Source organism: Megascapheus bottae, chromosome 1 (genome assembly GCF_031878675.1).
Source record: "Megascapheus bottae isolate mThoBot1 chromosome 1, mThoBot2.hap1, whole genome shotgun sequence".
Lineage (NCBI taxonomy): Eukaryota > Metazoa > Chordata > Mammalia > Rodentia > Geomyidae > Megascapheus > Megascapheus bottae.
Window position 1 is genome coordinate 52,974,841 of NC_143509.1, and position 25,055 is coordinate 52,999,895.

Consider the following 25,055-nt stretch of genomic DNA (forward strand, 5'->3'; position numbering starts at 1 on the left):
CCATCACTGAATGGCTCAGACTCAATCTCTGGTTGTGAGTTTGAATTTTCCACCTGCTTGGGACATCCAGAGTCTGTAATTTATTAGAAGCTGCTGGATCTCATCCCCAAACACCTCCATGATAGACTTAGGAGAAACAGTTGAGACAGGAAGAAAGCCCTAACAAACTCAGGCGGTCCTCCAAATAAAGTAGCTAATTATATGTAACTCATTAGTGTTCATTCATAATTCACTTGGTAGAGATCTACCAGACACCCACTACATGTCTGGTATTTTTCTGGGCATTGGGAGCACAGGAGTGAATGAAACACATAAAGTGCCTGTCTTTGGAGAGCTTATATTATGGTGAGGCAGACAGGAGGTTACCAAAACGCAAATACCTTCTCTATAGATGATCACAAGGACTAGAAAGAAAAACAAAGCCAGAAAAGCAAGAGCCGGCTCTCCGAATAGAAGTAGATTAGTGGGGCTTGGGTGTGGGGATGGGGTGGGGTAGGGTAGAAGGAACAAGAGAGAAACCAGAGATATTATGAATACCTCAGCACTCACCTGCAGTAACACAAGATAAAACAAGCTGTAAAAGAGAGCAGGGACACTGCCCTGTGACACTAAACCCCAGACAATAAAATGGCCACATAGAGCAGGTTTGTGGCCATGGGCACCCACTATTGTGTCTTACTCAATCCCTCAATGCCACCTGGAAACAAAGGGCTGTGGTCATGGCTCACAAGAAAACAGCTAAACTTTGGTCAACTGTACCCTTAATGCCTTTCAGACACCAAGAGAAGACCTGTTTCTTCTCCCTAGGAGAGGCCTCCAGAGGAGAATGAGTTCCCTATAAGGATTAAGGGCAGGACTCTCAAGCTACTCTCTAGATTACCCTCTTCTGAAACCACTGGCTGACAATAAAGACCAGGAAGGTAATCCACCCATTGTATGCTACTAGATGCTCATCTTTTAAATGTCTCTGACCTCAGGATCCAAAGAAACTTTGAGTAGACCAATGTTACTTCAAATAATTGAGAAGTAGACCAGCTTAAATGAGTGCATAATTCAATGGCACAGTCAAATACAGGCTCTATGGATTGTGCTTGTGAGGAAGAGGAACTGACTTGAAGTGCCTTTCTCTGATGACTGGCCACGGCTCTTCTTCCTGCCCTCCCTCTCCACTAGAGAAAGCTGCACATGCAAGCGACTTGTCACCCTTATTTTGGGGCAGCATTGCTTAGAGGTCTGTGAAACCATGTTTTCTCAGCTGCGAACAGGTACCCCTCAAAATGTCCAAAGGTCACCTGTTTTCGACAAAGGCTGGATTACACAAGGTTAAACTATGAGCCACAGGACTTATTGGCACTTATCTGCATTTGACCCTCCAGGATGAAATGTCCTAATATTGCCATTTATTGAGCTCCCCTAAGTCAGGCAAGATGGCTCTTCACTTCCCAGTTAGTCTCACTATTGTGGAAAACACTCCAGGAAGAAGCATGTGGCACTAAAAGCTGGAGAACTCAGGTTTATTATGCTGGTGGGGTGAGAAGTGTTCCTACTCTGCAGTCCCAGTTAACAGGAGTGCAATCCTTCTATAACGCTTGGCTTCTAGGTTTTAGTTCTGGCTGAGCACAAGTATTTTGAGTTTAAGTTTACCCTAACAGCTACAGTTTCTGGAAAAATCACTTGAAGCAAAAGGTCAAGCTCATTCTGCCCATAGCAACAATGGCAGGGTAGAGGTAGTTCCAATAATGGCAAGTTTTGTTAGCATCACCACCACCTGGTGAGGTTTGTACATCCATTATTCCCATTTCATGAAGAACCTGTGCTCAGAGAACAAAAGTTTTTCACCTGAAGTCTCTAAGTTGTGAGGGCATTTGGCAATATTACATGTCTTTTTGGACAGAAAACTCACTCAGAAACAGCCCAGTGGCTTCTCTCTCTGACAAGTTTCTGAGACACCTTTTTTTTTTTTTCTTTGTAGACCTGGAGCTTGAATTCAGGGCCTGGGCACTGTCCTTGGGCTTCTCAAGCTTGGAGCTCTACCATATGAGCCACAGCACCATTTCCAGCTTTTCAAACCTGGGTCTTTGTTATATTTTGTATTGTAAGAATTATCTTGTTAATCTCTGTGGATATAATAGAAAGCATTCAAGTTGGTAGTCTGAAATGGCTGTATTTTGTTAATAAGGAAATACAACTTTTCAGTGATTTGATTTTATTAACACTGTTTCAGGAAGCATATTATGTTTCGGGGTAAATATAGCCTTAGCACAAATTTTTTAACATGTTCTTTTGAGTTTTAGTCCGGCTTGACTCATAAATATGAAGATACACATACTATTTTATTTAAAAATTTTAATGTTTCTTTTTGTTTTTGTTTTTCTTTGCAGGTCCTGGGCTTGAACTCAGGGCCTAAGACACTATTCCTGAGTTGCTTTTGCTCAAGGCTAGTTTTCTACCACTTGAGCCACAGCTTCACTTATGGCTTATTTGGTAGTTTATTGGAGATAAAATTCTCAGACTTTCCTGTCCAGGCTGGCTTTAAACCATGATTCTCAGGTATCAGCCTCCTGAGTAGCTAGGATTATGGGCTAGAACTACCAGTACCCAGCAAATTAAGGATTTTTAAAGATTAAATCATATTTTGTGTAAGATGGGCTACTCAGGAAGTTTAATATTTCTACTTGTATATTTTTGCATTAAAAATTACAGTATTAATGTAAGTTCTCTTTCTGAAGAACAAAAATATCAATGCATAGTCAGATAAAATAGTAAAAAAATTTTTTACTAAAAATGCTCTTTTTGGGAAAAATTCCTAGAAGCTTTTATGTGCTACTGTCTCTATCAGTCAGACTTCAGAAATTTTTAACTTTTCAAAGTACCCAGCACATGGGTATAAGGGCACAAAGGTACCATTTATTGTGGAGCTTGTACAGGCTGCTTTTGTGTGTGTGTATGTGTGTATGTGTGTGTGTGTGTGTGTGTGTGTGTGTGTGTACACTGACTGGAAAGAAAGTTAACATTTTCTAATTTAGAAAATTTTAAATCTCATTAACAAACACTTTTTTTGTATTGATTCTGTTTCCTTGCCGAGCTATTTATAAAAACTCACTCTAAAAATTTTTACTATTAACCAACCACAGCATTTGTACCATGTTGCTTTTTAATATATTAAAAATAAAAACGAATGTGTCAAAAAAAAAAGAAGGAAAGCCATGCTCAGGCATTACCCAGGGATTATATACCCACTAGCAGCCAAGACCTAGAAGCAGACTCTTGCCTTGCCATGGGGCAGGATCCAAAGTAGAGCAACTCTTCTCTTGCCTATATTATAGAACAGGAGGTGAAAATCAGAAAGAGCCTCATCAAACCATCATCTTTCTTCAGGCAACTCCACCCAAATGTAAGTAGCTCCACAGCATCTTTCACAGTGAGACTCTCAGAGACCCACAAGAAAACTGCATCCACACTACACCAGCAAGCTGAGTAGGCTTCTGTGTCTGCTTTCTCCAGGCCCTTGAGACTGACTGGGGTGGGAAGATTCTGAGGGATTACATACAACAGTTCCTTTAGTTCTTATAAATAAGTAGAGTCCACAAATAAGACACAGGCCAGTTATATCAACCAAGATTTACTCTTCAAGTTATCTGCCAGTGACCTCCTTCCTCCAACCAGGCTGGATTCCTCTCCCCTCTCCCCTCTGTTTCATCTCCCACTCCCCTTTCACCTCCCCTTCCCCTCTCCCCCTCTAACCCCCCTCACCTCTCCCCTCACCTATCCCCACTCTTCACATTCTGCTATAAATTCATCAGTAGGTTAACCCATTGGTGAGGTTAACATCCTCATGATCTAATTATCTCTAAAAAGCATCACCACCTTGGGATCAAATTTTTTCACATATGACTCTCTGGAGCCACCTTCTATCTAAACCATAATACCTCTCTTGTCTCACCACACCCTACATTCCAGAATGTTTTCACATCCTCTTGTAGGACCTGTTCCATTATGAACAAATCTGTCTTAGGCCAACTAATTGAATATGCATATAGAACAAGGTCCTGATTAAGCTTCATATTGAACAAAGTTAGAAACCACCTCTGTTCCAAGAAGCTGAAATGAAGGGACAGTGAAGAACTAAACACCTCCTGTGGTTGGCCATGAAAGTATAAAAAATAAACCCCAAATATGGCTTTTACTATAGCTGTTGCATTTTGCTTAAGGGAGAAAAAAAATTCAAAAATTCAAAAAAACACACATTTCCTTGGTGTTTGGAGCATGAGTAAATGGATAAATGGAATGTGCACTGTTTGTCCAAATTTTCTTCTTCTTATATGCCATTAAATGTTCACCTTTTAAATGTCTCTGTCCACAGGAGCCAAGAAAACTTCAGGTATTTTACTCAAAACTTCAGGTGGATTTTTACCCCCAGCCTGTAGGCTTCCTGGGTTACCTCAGTTCTCTGGCATGTAAACAGACCTGTGAACTTATGCTAAGACGCTCCATATACGAATAACCTGACTTTTAAAGTAACCTTTCCCATCTGTACAACTGGCCCAAAAATGCCCTTTGAAGAGTACAATCACTTATCTCCAGACTGCTGAGTAAGATGCTGGCTCCCACAATGCTAGGGGATATAGGACTAGGAACAGGACTGGGTCACCACCACCAGCTAGCTTTGTTGTTCTGTTCTACAGGTACACACACCACAGTATGCTGAAAGAAAGTGATTTGGGGGCAAAAAAGGATTAGGTTGTAAGCTATACATTTTCAAGGATTTTGCCATACTTTGCATCTTCCTGACCTTTGTATCACACTGATCTCCTTAGGAAGCACAAAGGGATGAGGATGATGGTAACAATAATAATCACATGTGGTGACTGTTTGGATTTCAGGTACCCAGGTCCTGGGCCAAGGGGAAAAGGCCTTAATCATTTCTCCCCTGAGGACAAAAGGTGACCTGTCTTGCCCAGGATGGAACATAGAATGTGCTATAGCTGTTTGCTCCCTGCAAAACCTATGTTGGAGTTTTATCCTCCTTGCAAGCTATTTAAAGAGTAGAAACGATCTGATTACAGTGTTTAGAGATAGGGTCTTTGGGAGTTAATCAGGATTAGACTTGGACCCCCATAAGAAGAGGATGAGAAAGCACAGCACATATACATGCATCTTGTCTCTTTCATGTGATGATCTGTCACCCTGGGACTCTGACAGTAAGGCTACCCCTAGATGTAGCCTCTCCACACTGGACTACAACTGTGAGCCAGAATAAATCTCTTTTCTTTCTAACTTACTCAGCCTGTTGTATTGTGCTGTTATCAAAAGAAAATGCCTTGTCAGAATCTCTTCCCAAAAGGCAAAAGTGAATAGTCTAAAAACATTGAGAACACCAGCCCTGTACGCAACATGGGCTGTGTTTGGAGACCTGACTCATTGTCACCACTACAATAACTAACAACAGTGACTGGGCTCTCACACTAGGCACAAAGCCATGCACAGTCATAGGCATCACATCCCTAATCCTTGCAGTCGGGTCTATACTAGCTCCATTTTGCAGAGAAGAGTGAGATGGAAAGATGAGGCTCCTTAGCTAATACTTAGGTATTCGCCCTGCTTCAGGCACTGCTGTAAACCTGTTATACCTATCCACTCAATTAGTTCTCATAACTACTTCCATGAGGTGTGAAGTATTGTTATCGTCACTTTATAAATGAGAAAAATGAGACATTCTGAAATGTGGCTGCCTGGACAGTTAGTTAGCTGTGCTGCCACAAACTCATGCATCTGGGTCCCGGGACCAAGTTCTCAACCGCAGAACCATATGGCCTCTTTAGTGACTTTCCAAGGTCATTCCACACTCTGTGATATACCAACTCCCCTTCCAGCCTGTTCACAGCTGCCTGGAATAGGCAACCTGTACATACTAGGCCTAGAAATCAAGGGAGGCCCAAACACAGTTATGAGTTCAACCTGTGTAATAAAACGGTACTTGCTCTAGGGGAGTAATTCTTAGAAATCTCTGAGATCCAGTGGGCATGGTGGCTCATGCCTGTAATCCTAGCTACTCAGTAGGCTGAGATCTGAAGATTGTGGTTCAAAGCCAACCCAGGCATTAAAATCCATGAGACTCTTATCTCCAATGAACCATCAAAAAACTGGAAGTCGTACGTTGTGGCTCAAGGGGTAGGGTGGCAGCCCAGCATTCAAATCCCACAACCAACCAAAAAAAAAAGAAAAAAAAATCTCTGAGATCCTGAAATTCACAATAGGACATATGGGATGAGTCCAGGCAGAGGACATGCATCCTTCCACCATCCATATTCTTTAAACATGGTCTACACATAGTGACTTCCTTCCACATATTACGATACAAAAAGGAGGTAAGAAAAAGAAAAAGATTTATAGTGGAAAAACCCAAGTGCTACATGAAGCATGCCATCAAAGTCAACATCACCAATTGTGTGTCATGTGCCCGGGATCACCAAAGTGATGTCATGGAACCAGCACTTTACCACTGTCAAAAACCCTGTCATCATGGATGACATCACTGATTGACTGATTGGCTGACCGATGCCAGTATTGAGATTTAAACTTAGGGCCTGGATGCTGCCCTTTAGTTTTCTTACTGAAGGCTGGTGCTCTATCACTTGACTCCATAGCTCTAATTCTTCCTTTTTGCTGGTTAGTTGGATTTAAGAGTCTCACAGACTCTTCTGCTTGGATTAGGTTTGAACCATATTCCATGAATCTCAGCTTCCTGAGGATTACAGGGATACGTCACTAGCACCTAGCTGATCACTACTCTTAAAATAGAAAAAGAAGAGTCAGGGAGAAACAAGATGATTGGGCAGGAGTAGTGGGAGGGAGATAGGGGCAAAAACATGAGAACAGATGCACCCACCACTTGATGAACGCAACTGTAGCCCCTCTATATATTACCCTGACAATAAAGAAGAAGGAGGAGGAGGAGGAGGAGGAGGAGAATTAAAAAGGCCTGGGGATATGGCTCAAGTAGCACATTGGTCTGGCATTTACAAGGCCCTAATTCAATCCTCTAGCCCCAGGGAGGAACTGAGGAGAAAAATAATAGTTTAGCCACAGAACAGTGACCAGTATTCTATAGAAGGGGAAGAGAACAGAAGTTCAAATGTAGAAAAATAACTTGTGTTTCTGAAACCCTAGTCACCATTATCTAAATTCACAACTGTACAATCAGCTGACTCTGATTCCAGGCAGGGTCAAGGGCTCAGGCCCCTCCCATTTAATCCTTACTTTCCTGGAGCAAAAAGGAAGCCAAAGAAAGAAAGAAAGAAAGAAAACAACAAGAGCAAGAAAAGAAAATGAAATAACCAAATGAGCAAGAATGCAACAATTATACAAGAACAAAAGCATCAACCAAAACATAAAACAACAGTAATTTCTATAATTAAAAGAATAAACACAAAAGACACCAATAAAAAACCATAACCAACTCAAGACAGCGTTAATGATGTCTGAAAACAAAGTGTTCTTCCGAAAATTGCAGGAATTCCAAATGACCTGCCCAGTGGGAACCACAGCACCAAGGGTTGAGCAGCCGCCAGATTTCCTAACAGCACACACCCCGGACACCACAGGAAACAGCAGTACTGCTCAACTCATTTTGTGACAATCCAGTTGTGGTAACTCCTCTAACAACTCTTTCCTTGGGAAATGGACCTTGGCCATAGGCAGAAAAGAATCTCTAGACATATATTATCACCCCAATAAAGAGAAAAGATGTGATGTCTGTGCCAAAACACCTCCCTCCGCCCCCTCCTGCACACCAGGGAGGCTCTGGTCCAGGCCTTGGAGAGGCCAACCATCTTCATCCACAGCAAAGCTCTCCCCATAGCTTATTCTCTGAAAAGACCCCCTAATCAATGCCAGGCTACCAGATAGGGCAAATAGGAAAAGACCAGAGTGGCTTTATGACTCACCATCTGGTTTTCCCATAGCTTGGGGCAGGGGTATCTTGTTTTCCCTGCAAATCAAAACAGGAGAGCTGGCTTTTGCCTCTGCTGGGCACCATAAACAACAACTTGGCCTACAGTTCACCAAATGAGCAGTGAGGGACCTGGCAACTGACTAACAGAATAAGGCATAGCAAGGCTGGCATGCTTGCTCCTGAATCTCCTGCTGTCTCTTGGAATCATATATGCAGGATGAAACAACTGGTCAGGCCCTTTGGTCCATCTAGGTGAACAGTTTCAAAGTTTTTTAGTCATGGCAGAATCTTATACCCAAATCTGATACACACAGAGACTGAGCGAGGAGTGGAACAGGCTGCACAAGAGAGTGGGATGAGGGTCAAACTATGCCCTAGATTCACAGAACTTCACAAAGTAAGGGGGATTCATACACATGCTGAATTTGCAGAAGATAACATAAACTCCCAGTAGAGCACTTCACTTTATATATGGGGAAACTGAGGTTTAGACACAATGCCAAAGAAAGGTATATGGCTAGCTGCAGAACAAGGGCCATCCCTAAAGTCTAGGAAACCAATAACCATGCCTAAAACTCTAAAATGTCAATCAGAGCTGGATTCTGGTGGCTTATGCCTGTAATCCTAACTACTCAGTAGGCTGAGATCTGAGGATCATGGTTTGAAGCCAGTCAAGGTGGGAAAGTATGAGATTCTTATCTATAATTAACCATCAAAAAGCCAGAAGTGGAGCTATGGCTCAAGTGATAAAGTACTAGTCTTAAGCAAAAAAGCTCAAGACAGTGTTCAAGCACTGAGTTTAAGTCCCACGACGTACACAAAATATTCTAAGACCCCAGAATACCTCTTCTCTCCCCTAAGAGGCTAAGGTCATGGCTTACCATGATGAGAAAATGGATGATATCCAGGCCCAAGAACCAAGAGTCAATAGGAAGAGAGTCTGAAAGCTAGGGGCATATCTTACATGAGGCCCTCTCCAAAACTTGCAATCAAGGATGCCCAGATCTGCCAGTAATTCCCAAGTTGCACCTATCACATACGGGATGACTGTGCCTCTTATTCCTGGGAGGGAAAGAAGCTCAGAAAAGCTTTTTAGTGTATGGCAGAGCTTCAAAAATAGCCTTCTAAGGTCCATAATTTGTACCTCTCACATCTAAATTTCCTCTTTCCAAACTAAATATAGGCTCAAACTAGACAGAACAGGATCAGTCATTTGGATAGGGCGTTATCTAATCCAATCTGTCTCGGATTAGCAAACTAAGCAAACAGATCAACAACTAAAGCTTGGGGAGGGGACCTCTGAACAAGGTGGAGAGTCAGGGTTGTAGCCCAGGTTGCTATGGCCCAGGTCCCTGGGGCCAGGAACAGCAAACTGTTTAGCTCACAGTGTTTAGCCCCAGGACCTAAACAAACCAGGGTAGCATATAGGGCATGGTTGGCTGGCTGGCTGTTCTCCCTCTCTGCCTAGTAAAGTTCTTCCTCTGACACAGGGCAGTGCTGGATCCAGGGAAATGCATGCAGAATTGGACACTCGGGGCCATTGTTTCTGGCAGAGGTTACCTTTGGGCATGATCTGATGCATGGCGACCGAGAGGAAGAAGATGGAGTCACTGTAGTAGGTGCCTGAGCCAGCACTGAAGTGCTTCTGCATGGCCTCCACGATGGGAAAGAGCTTGTCAGTCAGCACGGCCACATCATGGAAGATGACCTGTAGTGAGGAACAAGAAAGCTCCAACAGTCAGCCAATCGAATCTTGCTCAGGAATCTAGACACCCAACCTAAAACACCCCTGGGCCCAGAAAGAAAACAACAAAAACAAGATACAAAAAACTGGGCCTCTCCGGGTCTAAGAAGCAGATGAGGATGGGTCTGGATGAGTAACTGGGAGCTAAGGAAATGGGGACCAGTGAGTCAGTTGAGGAACACATGAGGAGGTTGGCTATGAGATCATGTTCAACATGAGGAGAGCTGTGCAAGTGAGATCAGTAAGAAGGCAGAAGAATGAGAATAGTTCCCAGTTAGTTTTCTGTGTGTGTGGCTTGAATTCTGGAAGTGGGCACTGTCTCTTAGCTTTCTTATTCAACCTCTGGCTGTTTGCTGGTTAAATGGAATAAGAGTCTCATGAACTTTTCTGCTTAGGAAGGCAGATTCTCAGATCTCAGTCTCCTGTGTAATTCGGATAATAGACATGAGCCACCAGCACCTGGAAGCTTTCTACTTCTGAACCTCAAGGGCAACCTCTGGGAAGGCAGCTCTGTGCTCAGGGTCAGGAAGCATCTGGTGCTGGAACTCAGGATCCTCAGCGTGGCTGAGGGCCACCATCACTCCTAGTGGCCGTCATATGTGTGCCACAGCCTACAAGATGCCCTGGTTCTATCTTCCTGTCCAAGGAGCAGCGAACTCACCCGTTCCTCTGATCAGCACTAGAGCTACACCAACCTTCTCCAGCATCCCTCTGCCCTCCAGAGGTGCTGAGAGAGCCACAGGGAATAAGCAGGCACCACCGTCCTCAGAGCCTCCAAATGCTGCACTGAGCTTTGATGCTGATATTTCCTCACATCCCTACTCTAATGTCCATGATGACATGGCTTCTCTAAGACAGAAATCATTGTCCCAGCCTCTAAATTACAGTGGAGACAGCAGATACCAGACAGATTGGTTATCCTGTCAAGATAGACTGTCCCATTTTCCTTCCACTAACAACACATCCTCTCCTTCACAGCAGCCAGCAAGGGAGGAAGACACTGCATGGCCAGTGATAACTGAGATGACTCAGGAGCACTACCAAGGCTGGGAGGTGGCTTACTGTCTGATGCTATTCCAGAAGATTCAAAGCCCATCCCGCGGCAATTTCCACCTTATATAACACCATGTTATTGTGCACTCTGCTCGCTTCTGCCTTGCAGGCTCTCTTGCTGCTTTCCATGCTCCATGAAAGCCAGATCACCCCACTCCACACAACAGTGCTGGAGCCAAGAGCCAGAGTATCTCTCCTCTTCCTTCCTGCACCTTCTTAGGTGATCTCTGACTCCTTCCTGAAATTCGCTCCCTAGTAGCTGACAGGACAAGAAAATCCTTCCAGATGCTACCTGTCTTCTTCACCAACATTAGCTCCCAGACCAAGAAGCCACCTGTACAGGTGACAAGCCAAAGGTAAAGCCACAGGAACCTCTGTCATGCTTTATGCCAGTGGTGGCCCTCTCTGCCAGCAGGAGAAAAGACAGGCTGGTGCCTGCAGAAGTCTCTGGCAGGTAGGTCCTCTACCTCTGCCCTCGCTCTTGACTGCCCAGGTTGCTGGGCATGTACTCATCTGGCTTCTAGAGCCCTGGTTGTCAGGTCTCAGCCCTGCAATAGAGGCAAATCCCATTTGCTTCATCTGCTTCAGATTCTGGTTTTTGGCCTCTGTTTCTTTTATTCCTAATATTTCCTACATGTCTTATTTCTCTTAAGCCTGTGTGTCTCCTAAGTGTTCTTCAAGTCCTAAAATACTATTAAACTGAGAAAACTTTCATCCTGAGTTGGTCCTCATCACTCATTAAAACCTGTTTTAAGTAGCTCTAAATCTTGTACCTTGTACCTTCATCCCTTCTCTGGTTGCTTTTCTGTTCTGTGACTCTGACTTTTTCTTTCTGTTGCCTCTCAAGATGGAGGGTGGTCCCTGCCATTTCCCAACACACCTCCTATACCCTGTCCTGGCCTCCTGACAGGCTTTTTCATCTTTCCTAAAGTCATTTTCCAAATATACTAATTCATTGCTTTCTCCTTGGCTTCCCAGCCTTAGCTGGCTCCTTACTGTCCAGGGTCACAGTCCAGAACCCGGGCCAGGCTCAAGAGGCCTGCATTCATGCCTCTGCCCACCTCTCCTGCCTAGTCCTTACCTCAGGACCAGGCAGTACTGATCCAAGTATCCTGTCCCTGCCAACCATCCTTTTGTGTCCCAGGTCATCATCTATCTGCACTTGATTTTCCCACATCTGTAACTTCCTTCCTCCAACTCCATCTGTCTGGTAAACTCCTATCTAGTTTCCCAGCTTTCCCCTCCAGGCTTGCCCTCCCCACAGACTGTTCATGCACCCCATGCCACAGGAGGCTTCACAGACTGTGACTGCTTCGACTGCATACCCAGCTCTGGCCATATACATACCAGACTATTAAAACATGTTTGCTAAATGGAAAAGACTTGGAGGGGGTGGGGGTACCTAAACCTGGATCTCTTTGTGGATAAGACAGGATAACACTTAACCTCCTATGGCAGCTGTCAGGGTTATACAGGACCAGCACCCAGCTCAAGGGGTTGCTGAGATGCTGCCATTCCTAAGGCTTAGCATACTGTCTCTAGTCATTTCCAGGTCCCTTGAATCCCATCTCACTGAATGGTCTGTGCTCATGAGCTAGCTTTTCCCTCTCAGCTCACTACACCTCTAAACTACCACTGGGAGCTGGAATAAGCAAGGAGCTGGAAATAACAGGGCTTACAGAGGGAAGCTTCTAAATTAGATTCTAAAAAAAAAAAAGCAAGACAGAAAGAAGGAAGATGTGCATGTGTACACAAACAAGGCCTGCCACAAGCACAGCCACAGTCAAGCTCAGGGAGGCCAAGCTTTACCTCCACCTCAGCCCCAATCACCCTGAGCTGCCAGGCGACATCTGAATCCCATCAGCAATAATAGATTTATGAGGACAAACTGTACTCAGTACATTTGTTCTGAGAGCTGTGCTGTGAAGCCCGCTCCGATGAATATTTCATATAATAAATCTACTTACAGATAAAATGAATGTGTTCCATGGATAGATACACTTATGCAGAAGGGAGCAAACCAAAGATACTGCAAATGTCAGTCAGAACACAAAGTTCTTCCAAAGATTAAAACAGGTTTTCCAACTGTGATCTGCCTAAGAGCCTGGCAACCTCTGGAACCCCCAGCCCAGACAAGGGACCACCAGAGTAAAGACAAGAAAAAAAGATGGGATGGGGGAGAAAAAGGCACCCCTGGGTCCTTTCCCTCTCCTTTTCAAATGGAGCTGCAGGAAGAATCACCAGGAAACCAGAAACATAAACTGGTTCCCTTGTTGCAGACAGCTGGCCATTGGGACAACACAAAACAATGCTTTGTGCCATCTTGAACATTTGACTTCTACAGATGTAGGCAAAAAAAAAGGCAAATTGCTATTTGTAACATGTATTGATTTATTTATAATACATATTTTAAAACTTCAAAATCTCAGTTATAAAATATCATTTTGTCCAACCCCTTCACGTGAGCCAGGTATAGTGGTCCACACCTGTAGTCCCTATATTTGGAAGAACAGGGGAGGAAAATGATGAGCCTGGAGCCAGCCTGGAGCCCATAGTAAGACCCTGTCTCAAAAAAAACTAAAAAGAGCTGAGTGGTAGCTCACGCCTATAATCCTAACTACTCAGTAGGCTGAGATCTGAGGATCAAGGCTCAAAGCCAGCCCACGCACAAAAGGACCTGAGTTATCTCCAATTAACTTCTAGAAAATGGGAAGTGGAGCTTGGCTCAAGGGTAGGGCAGTAGCCTTGAGCTAAAGAGTTCAGGGACAATGCCCAGGCTCAGGGGTAATGTGGTAGCCTTAAGCTGAAGAGCTCAGAGACAGAGCTCAGGCCAAGCTCAAGCCCCATGACCCACCAAAAAAAATTAAAATTAAAAATAAATAAATCTTTCATGTTCATCAGCTATGATGCCTTTATCTACCCCACACAAGGCTGAGCCACCCAGAGCCCGTCATCTCACTAGCCACTTGTGTCATGCACAATGAGGCATTCCTCAACTGGGATGGTAGTATTTGGAAATGTTACTCTGATCCACAACATTACCCAAATTCATGTCAGAAAACTATTGGGGTTTTTGTCCACCATATATTCATCACCTCTTATTATACTTCCTTTCATTAGTGATCTTAAAGGCTTTGTATTTAACAACATTTCACACAAATAAGTATGAGGCAAGCCCACTGTCAGGAATAAAGACTAAATTTTTATACAATTTCTTTGCCTCCTTTTATTTTTAATTAATTCAATCAAAGAACTTCTGAAGGTTTCTTAAGACTAAAGTATCCTTGTTGCCATACTAAACCTATCAGCACAACCATGTTCACTGCAGCATTATTCACCATAGCTGAGATATGGAACCAACCCAGATGCCCCTCAGTAGATGAGTGGATCAACAAGATGTAGTATGTATACACAATGGAATTCTATGCTACCATCAGAAAGAATGATATTTCCCCATTTGTAAGGAAATGGAAAGACTTGGGGGAAAAAAAATCAAATTAAGCGAACCAAAGAACACAGGCTCCATGGTTTCCCTCATTTGTAATAATTAGTGGGTGTCTAGAATTTTCCTAGCAGAGGAACACAATAGCTGAAAAGCTTTGTGCATATGGCCATTTAGAAACTTGCTAAGCAAAATGAACTCCAGGATAGGGAAACAAGAGATTTATCCTTGTGGTGGTTGTTTTTAATGTTCGATTTGAAGATATTGCTTTACTCTTTTCTCTTTTTCTTTCTTCTTTCCCTTGTGGTTTATCCTCTGTTGTTGCTGTAGTTAACTTTGGTACCTGGTGCACTGTATATGCATTTCTTTGCATATTTGAATCAAGGAAGGGAGGGGGGAAAACAAGATGATGAGTCAAAGGACAAAGGATGAACCAGTGTAACCGTGATATTGGAAATGAACTCTACAACTTGGGAGGGGTGGGCAAAAGGAAAGTGAGAAAAAAAATCATGAGAAGGGCTAAGATTGTTCAAGAAGTAATGTACCCACCACCTTACAAATGTAATTATAACCCTTCCATATACCACTATGATGATAAAAAAAAATTTTAAATAGTGTCCTTGTTCAAAATAAAAGTATATAATGGAGAGGACATTGTATAACACACAGGACTTCAGAAAGACTCAACTCTTTGGAATAGGATGCTTTTCAAATGGCAAAGGAGGAGGAGGAGGACAAGGAGGAGGAGGCAGAGGAAGAGGAGGAGGCAGAGGAGGAGGAGGAGGGGGGAGAGAGGAAGCTTGTCTCATTCCACCACACAGCACAAGCTCTGCACTCAATACTGGAAGCTAGAGAGGCTGGGCCTGGTGTTAGGCAGGAGCCAGTGCCTCTGCCAGCCCAGCCCAGCACACAATGACACAGGCCAGGCCTCCTAGAAACATTTACCGAGGATCTAAAGTGACGCTAGGCCTTAGTTTCTATGAAGAAAACTCATTAATCACCGGGAGTCAGTCCTGGCCACACTCCTGGAGCCAAGATGGCAGGTGGCGAGGGTAGGCCCCCAGCACAGAAGATGCCTGGACACAGCAAAGCCTGAGGCCTGCCTGAAAAGCAGCAGTTCCCAGAGGCAGAGCTCCGACCACTGGAGGTTGGGCTGATAAGGGAGTGGAGACCTTCGGGCGGGGTGACAGGGTGATTCACAGACTTAGGGAAGACTATGGGGACCTGACCTTCCCTCTGACACTGCTGAGCACTAGAACTCATCTCCTGCAGGACAACCACAAGGGCTTGGCTTTTCCAGGGGTGGAGGGGAGAGAGAGTACCAGAGCACTGGGAGGATCAGATGGAAAAATCTGGGCTCAGCCAGAAACCTGCCACCACTAATAGAAGTGCTCCCCTTTGGGTGGCATGTGTCTGTGTCATTCTTATGTCATACACAGGCCTGGCTTGGACTTGATGCTTCTTAGTGATAGAGACGCATTGTCTGCAGGGTTCAAGAGGTAGAGGAGTCCATTAAGTAAAAGCCAGTCCTGGATTTGATGCTAAAATGCCTTTTCCACACAAGAACACCTGGATTTGAGAAAGAATGTGCTATTTTGCTGTAGTCCTGAGACACTGGAGGCAGTCATGTGGTGGCTGGGCTGTCACATGTGCTTGCAGTGGGGAGTGGTTCCAACCCCCACCTGCCATGCCCAGCCACATTGCCGAACCTGCCTCTGTCAGGGCTGTCCAGGGCCCCACAGAAGGTTCCTTCCACACGCCGCATGTAGATCATGCTTCATGCTTCTACACTGACAGTCTTCTGAACTGAAGAAGTCTTAATGTGGCAGAAAAGGTCCCCAAGTAGGGACAAGTACCCCATAATGGAAATGGGATCTTTCCCAGGCCAGTCCCTGATCCTCAGCCCTTCCCCAGCCTGGCAGGGCATGGAGGAAGACATGAAAAGGCAGCTAAGCACTTAGCACATTTCCAACAAGGAGCTGCTTCTTTCCTCTTGGGACTGGGTCAGGTCCCATCCTCCTCCTGCCCCACTGCCTTCTTCAGGACGGCACAAGTCCATGTGGACTTACTCTGAGCAGTACACGGGAACAGAGCGGCACCCTCCCTAGCCTCCACCTAAGACTGGCCAGCTTCGCAAACATTGCTAAACCTTGCAGAAAGAAAAAGTTTCCTTATTGATCTGTACTAAAGATGTGAAGCCTTACTGCTATGAGGGAAAGAAAACCCTGAAGGGAAAAAACAAAAAACAAAAAACCTTCGGGGCCTTTGCATTGGCTGTCTCCTCTGTTGGGAGCACATTCCTCAGAGCCTTCTTATGTGTAGGGTCTTCTAGCCCTTCTGGTAACTGTGCAAATGCTACCTCCTAAGATCTGAGAACATTTCTCAGGTACAGAAAAGAACAAACCATGTAACTGAGCACAGCAGCTTTGTGCCACAGGGACGAGACAGCCAGGACCCAGGGAGCACCAGGCCACTTCTGTCCTCAAGCCAGGTCCCCATCTGAACCTGCTGGCTTCCCAAGGCTCCAGCCCAGACCACTTCCCAAGTGCAAAACTGAAAATGGGTGAGCCACGTGTGCAGATCAAAGAGCCACAAAACCAACAATTCAATCTTCGTGTTTTGGACACTGGGTCCAGTGAGGGGACAAGGAGTGATCCATGAGTTGCATGGCAAAGCACTAGAGGATCCAGCCTACAGCCAGGCCTTAGAGAGCCTTTTCCTCCAACCTGGCAAAGGGAGGCAAGGGCAGGCCAGAGGGAAGCTAAGGCTGAGGATGCTGAGTGGAGACTAGACGCTGTCTCCGGGCGTCTTCCTCACTGCCCTCATCCCAAAGATGCTACAATCTGTGGCCCACTGATGCACATCTTCCCACAAGCTTTCAGGGGCACCAAGGAGCATGGACATTTGTCCTCCACGCTTCCTTCCCAGCCTGTTCCCCAAGTTGTCTCCCTGTGTCTGCCTCTTGTCTCAAAGGAAGAAAAACCTACAGCAAGAGAAAGGAGTGCAGCCTGAGTGTCAGGGAGGGTGCGGAGTGAGAAAGGCACCAGCAGTGCTGGAGAACACGAGTGTAATGTGAGGTGAACGTGCACGTGTCCCAGGACAACTGACACACCTTGGGTGAGCAAGCACACCTGTGCATACAAATGTGTGCCTGGCATCCACTGAGCAAGGGGAATATGGAAAACTTAGGTCTACCTGGAATGAAATACTACACGGCAGTTAAAATTTTAAAAATAAATAAATAAACCAGGTGCCAGTGGCTGTAATTCTAACTACTCAAGAGGCTGAGGTCTAAGGATCGACGTTTGAAGCCAGTTCAAACAGGAAAGTCTATAAGACACTTATCTCCAATTAACCACCAAAAAGCTAGAAGTGGAGGTGTGACTCTAGTGGTAGAGTACCATCCGCAAGTGAAAAAGCTAAGCACCCAGTCCCTGAGTTTAAGCCCCAGTACTAGAAAAAAAGAGAAGAAAAGAACCACATGTGATCACAAGGCTAAATCTCAAAACCATCATGTTCAGTGAAGGAATGCATAAGAGCATTTATATAACTTCCTTAAGCCACAAAGCACAATAGACAAATGTTATGCACACATCTATAGGACATAAAAACAAAAGTCCAAAATGAATTCCACAAAACACATCACAGCTTCTCATGTGGGGCAGTAAGCAGCTGTGGGGCAGAGGACAGGAAAGTCACAGGATGGGCTTTAATGATAGTTAAAATATTTCACTTCTTAAAAAAAAAAAGAACCTGAAACAAATTCAGCAAATTGTCAGTAGTTATTTAACCTAGTCGCAAGACAGTGGTATCTTTATTTCTTTTTCCTGAAAATTTACTACTTTGATTTGTCTTATTATTTAAACTTGTTAATGCATTTTTAGAAAATATGACTCTATATAAAAGCAGAGCAGGTGCAGGCAGTGTAAGTCGATGGACAACCGTGGTAATGGCATGTCAAGTGAGTGAGCACTGAATAGCAGCCCTACTGCTCAGAATTCACGTTCACATATTCACTCAGGCTTTAGGTCTACAAGGCTGTGAAGAACCAGAGAAGCACCCTGAAGAACAATTCAAAAGAAAAAAAATAATAATGCAGAGAGACATTTCCTGTGTCCAAAACAAATCATAGAACATTTTATGAGAAAAAAATATGACAACTTATACGACGGTTCTGTGAATGGCAAGCACAAAACAGAAGAGCAGGATGGGAACATTACAATCTACACCACGTGGGACCCACAGGAATCAAAATGAGCAGAGGACAGAATTCTCCTGCCACACCAAAATTAGGCCCACAAGTAACAGGGGCCCAAGAGGCACATGGGAAAATGAAGATGGGTCATTTCACACCTATGTAGCAGCCGGTCAAGAGGGCCCTTTGTGGGGTGCACTATCAGTTCTCCACCCCAGCATTCTCACTTTTCCCGAAGTCCCTTTTTCCTCCCATATCCCCATAATCTTTCCTACCCTGGGCCAGCCCTCATTCACAGAGCCAAAGTCTCATGGGCCCTTGAGTTACCCTCTCTTGTTTCCAGGCTTCACCAAATCCCCTCATGAGTTCCACAAACTAAGTCCAGATGCTGTACAGGTCACAGAAGAGGGCTCAGAAGCCAAGAGTTCTAGAAACCCAAGGTTAAGCAATAAGCAGATTTCATTCCCAAAGCCAACTGCTGAAGACAAAGCTTTCGTCTCGTAAAAGAAATCGTTTTCACTTTGTGTTTACTCTAAAAAGTCTTTCAGCTCCCAGAGAGTGCCAAGTGAAGGACTAAGTTCATTTTCTCATGTCTCTGATCAAAACCAAAGCTCCTGGGTGAGCCTGGAGAACCTAGACAGAGACTGAACCCATCTATCCAAGGTCTCCCATTCCCGTGAAGGTGGCTCACCACATTCAATTCTCCATGAAGCACCCAGCATGGCTGCTGTCACAAAAATGACGCTCTCAGTGTCCAGAGAACATGGAGGACAAGCTCCACATAGGAAACCCCAACCCGCCGGGCAGCAGGGTGGACAGTGCCCTAGAGTGTGGGCAATGTTATTTGCCTCCCAGAGGGCTCCCACATGCCTGTCTCCCAGCCCCCTCTAGGTCACATAGGTCCATACTATGAGCGCCTTGGCTAGCCCATAAGAACAGCCTGACCCTGCAGTGAGCAGCAAGGAATTCAGAACTCCAGCCATGATGCTGATGCCCAGAAACAGAGACCAAAGTCCCACCACTTCCTCTTTTGGGGGGATCACATGTGCTCCACATCATGGTTACCCAGCCCTACCAGAGATCTAAAAGCAACAAGTCTGCCTGATCGGTCATGAATCAAAACAGCAGCCCCAACCCCTACCAGAACACAGGGACACAATTCACACGTGCGTACCCATCCACATTGGCATCTACCTCCTCCACCAAGTCTGTATTGGCATCCACTGTGGCAGGCTCCATCCTACACTATCTCCCAGAGACAGTTTACCATGGATGCACAGCCTCAGAGCTCCCACAGACAGCTCTTCATCCTCACATGCACCCCAGGAAAACCATACCCCTCAGACAAGTATCCTGGGCAGCCCAAAACCAAGCTAGCACTATACAGGATCCCAACTAACCATCCATGTACCTGCCAGGCCAATGAAGCCAGCCAAGCCCCACCCTGAACAGAACTCAAGGAGCCTGACCACTTGGGCAGCACCCACAGAGCCCACATTTCAGAATGTAAAGATAATTAGGCAAGAGCTGGGCCATTTGCACTCAGCAGCCTGTGGGGTAGGAGCTCTAGGGGATGAAGCCCAGGATATGAACAAGATCTTGGGAGTTTGGGAGTCCATGTAGGGGAGTTTAGGCCAGGCCAAAGGCTTGGTGTCTTAAATCACTTATGGTTTATTTTGGGCTAACCACCCTCCCCCCAAAATATGAACAACTGGTATGTGAAATCATACCAAAAAATTTAAAAAAAAACAAGAGATAAAACATACTCAGAATTTATTTCAAACAAATTTGAGTTGGAACCTCCTAAAAACTAGAGCATTGACAGAAGACCATCCCACAAAAGCTAAAGCACGACCATTCCAACTGTCCATATAAGTCTATCAAGCTCTCCCACCAGGACAAGAGATAACTCTAGGGATGGTAAGTGGGGAACACCTGAACAAGGCACAGTATTCCTGCTCCAGGAGAGGCTAACGAGGCACTGTCTGGAAGGAATGGGCTGGAGCAGGAAACATTAGAGTTTGAGAGACTGTGGAGGTTTCCAAAAATCTGAAACACCTTGATTAGGCCTGGGCAAAACTAGCCCACACTGCTGTTCAACTGAATCCTTCTTCCTGGAATGCTGAGGAAGCATCCCTGCTCCCACACACCTACCTAGCTCAGATACCATTCAATCACAGTATCATTTACCAGCCATCGGCCATGTGCCAGGCCCAGTCCTGCCTCTGCCTTCTCAGGAGAGACATGAGAAGGCTCACAAGTGTGACTCAGGGCCCAGGGCCAGAGTCCCCTAATGGCACAGGCTATATTTGAATTGAAATCTCAGCCACCTGCCTGGGGCGTCTTCCTGGGCCACCCAGGGAAGCCAAAAAATGTGAGGAGCAGAAGGCTCTGGCAGCTGTAGGCCTGGGGAAGAGAAGACCTGGGGAGAAGGAAGAAGAGGGGAAGGAGAAGAGAAAGCTCAGCCTGGGGCCTGAGCTCCAAGACACTCCATCCCACCAGCAGAGGCCTGCTTAGTTGGAGCTGCTTAACCATAATCATCCTAATAAATAAAACAAATGGCTTTCATTTATAACACATTAAGTTAACAGCAGGCACTGTGCCAACTGACTGGCCTGGCTCAGCGGCTTGGAATTGGTACAGAGTGTTGTTGGAAGCCAGGACTAAAGGTCAACACCCCTGCACGTTCATGACAGGGGCGGGTATGACGCTGCCTTGGCGATCTTGACCAGCCTTTTGCAAACCACAGGAACCTGGGAGTGGCCCCAGGAACAAGGCTAAAGTCCTGGACAGGAAAGGTGTGAGACTGGGCAGCAGAGTCCTTGGATTCAGACCCACAGGAAGCCTCCCCAGTGCCTGTAGCCCCTCAGGCCAACACTGGGGCTCCTTCTCCCTTGACCAGCCCTCACCTCCTCACAGGATGGGCCTGTGAGGTGGGAGTCAGGCCCTAAGACCCCACCAGTTGGCCACTAGGCCCACCAGGGGTAGGGAGAGGAGCCAAGTCCCCTCTAGGCCCACAGGACACCCGACACCCATCTCTACGCTCAGACACATTTCCCACGTTGATGCGGCACCCGTTGAGCCATGGCTGGCACAGGTGGCACAGAAAAGACACACACTGGGTTCTAAGCAGGCCCAAGGGGCTCAACGCCTGCCCATCCACACTGCCCTCTGTCTGTGCTGCCAAACCCAACAGCCCCACCAGCCAGCCTTCTTCAAAGGGCCTCAGCCAAGCCAGTTCACCTCTGGCAGGAAGGAAATGACTGCTCTTGTGGTTGCCAGGGTGCTTTAGTCCCCAAGCCTCCCGGGGAGTGGGGGGGTTAGGGGATGGAGGAGGAAGCAGAGAGGCAGGAGGGGTGCCCCTTGCGGGCCCGAGGGCGATGCGCCAGCGCGGTGCCACGGCGCCCTCGTGTGGTCATCTCCGGGCAGTGGCCTTGGCTGCCTGGCGTGGGTCACACAGGCCTGGTATCTTCCTCTTCCTCCTCTACCGCCCCCCTTCCCTGCATGCATTGGTCAGGAGGTTCCCCAGAGCCCAGCAAGACACAGGATAAACCAAGTGAGGGCCCCGAAGGCACACACTCCCCCAATCTCGTGCCAGCCCGGAGCTCTAGCCCCCGGTGGTCTGCCACCAGGAAGTCAGGCCACCAGAGTCTTGGCTAGAGGATGCTGTGCTGGTTTCAGAGTTCCCTTCCTTCTCCGGCACCTGGCGGCAGTGCTCTACTCCCTGGGCACTGAGGGCAGCCTGGCTTTGCTCTCAATCCTGGGCTCTGTGGACACGCCCAAAGGCCCCCAAAGCTGCCATGACTCTTCCAGCCAGGAGCCTGCAGCCCCAAGGAGGTGAAGGGGAAAGTGCATGAACTCTTTAAGTACCCAACAGATAGTACTGTTTTTTGTTTGTTTTGTTTCGTTTCATAATCAATCTTCACAACAGTAACACCTCCTGGCTGAGCTTCAGCATAACATACTACGTGTATCAGAAATGTCCAATGCACATTTCCAAACAGGGTTCAAAGTCTTTCAGCCTAGGGAGAAGACAGTACAAGTAAATTTTTTTTTCTTGTAAAACACACTTTGAAACTACAAATGTTCTGAAATAAGTGGAGTGGGAACCCTAAGGAACCCATAGGAACTAAGAATGAATGAAGGGAGAATTAATGGTGTCAGGAGAAAATGGCTGGCCTTGTGTTTGCTTAGGCCTTCAGTAGTAATACTGTCAAAAGACAGGACTGAATGCCTGAGGGTCCTGATGTCACTCCTTCAGGGTATCCCCAGTCTGTAACCTAAACTACTTAAAGTACTGCTTCACTTGGTCCTGTAATCTACCTCTAGGCTTGAGCCCTTTTGATCAGGTCCCTAAAGTTAGCCCCAGGGCAATCTGACCTAATAAGGGTAGAGGATAGAGGAGACCTCTTCAGTTTAACCATTTCTGTCCATTAAACTCGTTCCTCATTATGAAATGAGAGTGGATGGCAATTCTTCACCACTGCCCCTATATCTGCTGGGTGGAACCAGCAATAGTCATGGTTGTATAACCTTATGAATATTCTTTTTTTAAAAAATCATTGAATTTCATACTTTAAAGGGGTGGATTTTATGTCTCACTCTTTAATTGTAAAAAAAAAAGTAATTAATTTAAGAGAGTGTTTCTGTTAAGTCTACTTACACATTGTTTTCAAATGGCATAAAATCCCAGCCTCATCCTCTCACTTCAGAATGCATCTCTCTGTCCCATCTGTTTCTAGGCCATCACAGAGTAGCCAAAGTAGCCCAGTGCAGGAGGGCTACTGCTGGGACAAGCTAAAGTACCTTCTAGAATCCCAGTGTCAGACTCTCAGACTTTTCTCAGGCCACTCATCAATCTGAGGGGAGGTTGTTTGCTTTCAGCACTGAGGATCAATGACCTTGCTGAAATTCCTCTGAACTACAACCCCACCCAAGCCCTAGCAATAAAAGAAACTGGAAAATCCCCCACTGCAGCTGCATAGCTCTAACAATGCCAACCCCAGTGCCTCCTTGGCTGCCCCCCTGGGATCCAGGAACCACCTGAAAATGAGAAGCACACGTATTGCCAGCCTTCCTAACTTGTCAAGGAGTGTGCAGCCTCAGGCACCTGACAGCTGAGCTGTGAGAGTAATGTGTGGTCCCAGAGATCTGCTCTAGGATATCCTCCTTAAATCCACTATTGCTAGGGGTCTCCTAGCAGTACTTACTGAACACTCAGGATGTGCCAGGAACTGGTCTGGGACTGTGCTGTGATGGAGAGAAAAAGCACTGCCACCACTGTTATTCTGTGTTTCAACTTGGTGAATGTTCCTCCAAACCAACACCCTTGGCTTCTTGCCCCCTCCTTACCTCCCCTCCCCTGAAACATACACTAACTCTTCCTTAAGAAGGCAAAACGTATCTGGTGGAGGAGTTTGGGGAGTCTCTGTCTCTCTTCTTTTTCCTATCCCCGCAGGGAATCCAGTGGCCCGTTACCTGCATCTCCAGAGTCAACTGACTTCAAGTCAAATCTATCCTGTGAATGAACTGTCCTCGGGCCTTACAAGGGAAATGTACCTCTAAGGGAAAAGCATTAGCCTGAATGCTGAGCCAGCCCCAACTAGGTCAGCAAATCTTCAGGCAACCCAGGAAAGTTTCCTTACCTGCTACACATGCTGTTGAAGATCTTTGCTGCTGCTGATTTCTACTTTCCTTCCTAATCATTACAACCAATAATAATAATAATAATAATTCTCTCTATAAAATGCACTCACACATATAAGTCATGGTGTTAGGGCTGGGGGCCTGGCATGTAAGGGATGTCCTTAAGAAGGCCAATGTCCCTATGAAGTTCATAGACTAGCAAGAGAGACAAATAACTATACAAATATTGCTGGGATAAATGTTACAAGAAAAGTATTGTGAGATATAGAAGTATGGACTGAGAGCTCCACAGGGTTTACCAAGGAAACCCCCTTGAGCTGAAGCAGGACAGGAGTCTATGTGGGAAGGGTGGAGGAGAACCCTACAAGAGGATGTCAGACCAAGAAATACATACTCCAAGACAAAAGCCTGCTTCTAGGGCTGGTCCCACACTGTTGGGAGCCAGAGTGGAATCAAACTGTACCTTGACTTGCATTAGACGATGGCTTTATTGTCTTATTGTTTTCTGGCCCTATTCTATGTAAATGACCTGAAAATTACCATATGAATGTAACACCTGCAGGTGCCCTGGGTCTGGAGGAGGGAAGAAGTGGGAGTGAAAAATAAACGAGGCAGTCTTTACCTGGACTGCGGACATCCCGGACCCTGCGTGTCTGTCTCTCTTCTATTTCTTCCTAGTCCTTGCCCCCGATTTCAGGAACCCCAATCTGCGAACCCTGGTTTGCTGCCGGTTGGCCCCGGCACCACACCTGAGCTCTTATTTCTGGTGCCAACTATGTGCCAGGCATCATTCACAGGGTCAGATGATATGACATGATACAACCACAGTACCAGAGAGGTACCAGAAGGAAGAAGAGGAGGTCATACTTTTCAGCTAGGGGTTCCTAGAATGACTCTAAGGGGCAGTGAATCTGCAGGGTTGGACTCCAAGAGTATAAAATCCTGGCCCAAATGTCAGAAATGGGCAACTATGCAGGACTGGGCACAGAGTGTGCCCACCAGGTAAGAATATTCTCAGGAA

The 25,055-nt window shown here is 45.9% G+C and overlaps 1 protein-coding gene across 1 annotated transcript in view; it reads right to left on the reverse strand.

Moving 5' to 3' along the window:
• The window catches only part of Xxylt1 (xyloside xylosyltransferase 1), a 123,518-nt gene that overhangs the window by 95,959 nt on the left and 2,504 nt on the right, over positions 1-25,055 (reverse strand). Inside the window, exon 2 of the mRNA XM_090344094.1 lies at positions 9,515-9,662. Coding sequence (XP_090200220.1) covers positions 9,515-9,662 — 148 coding nt within the window. The remainder of the gene's footprint in view (positions 1-9,514; positions 9,663-25,055) is intronic.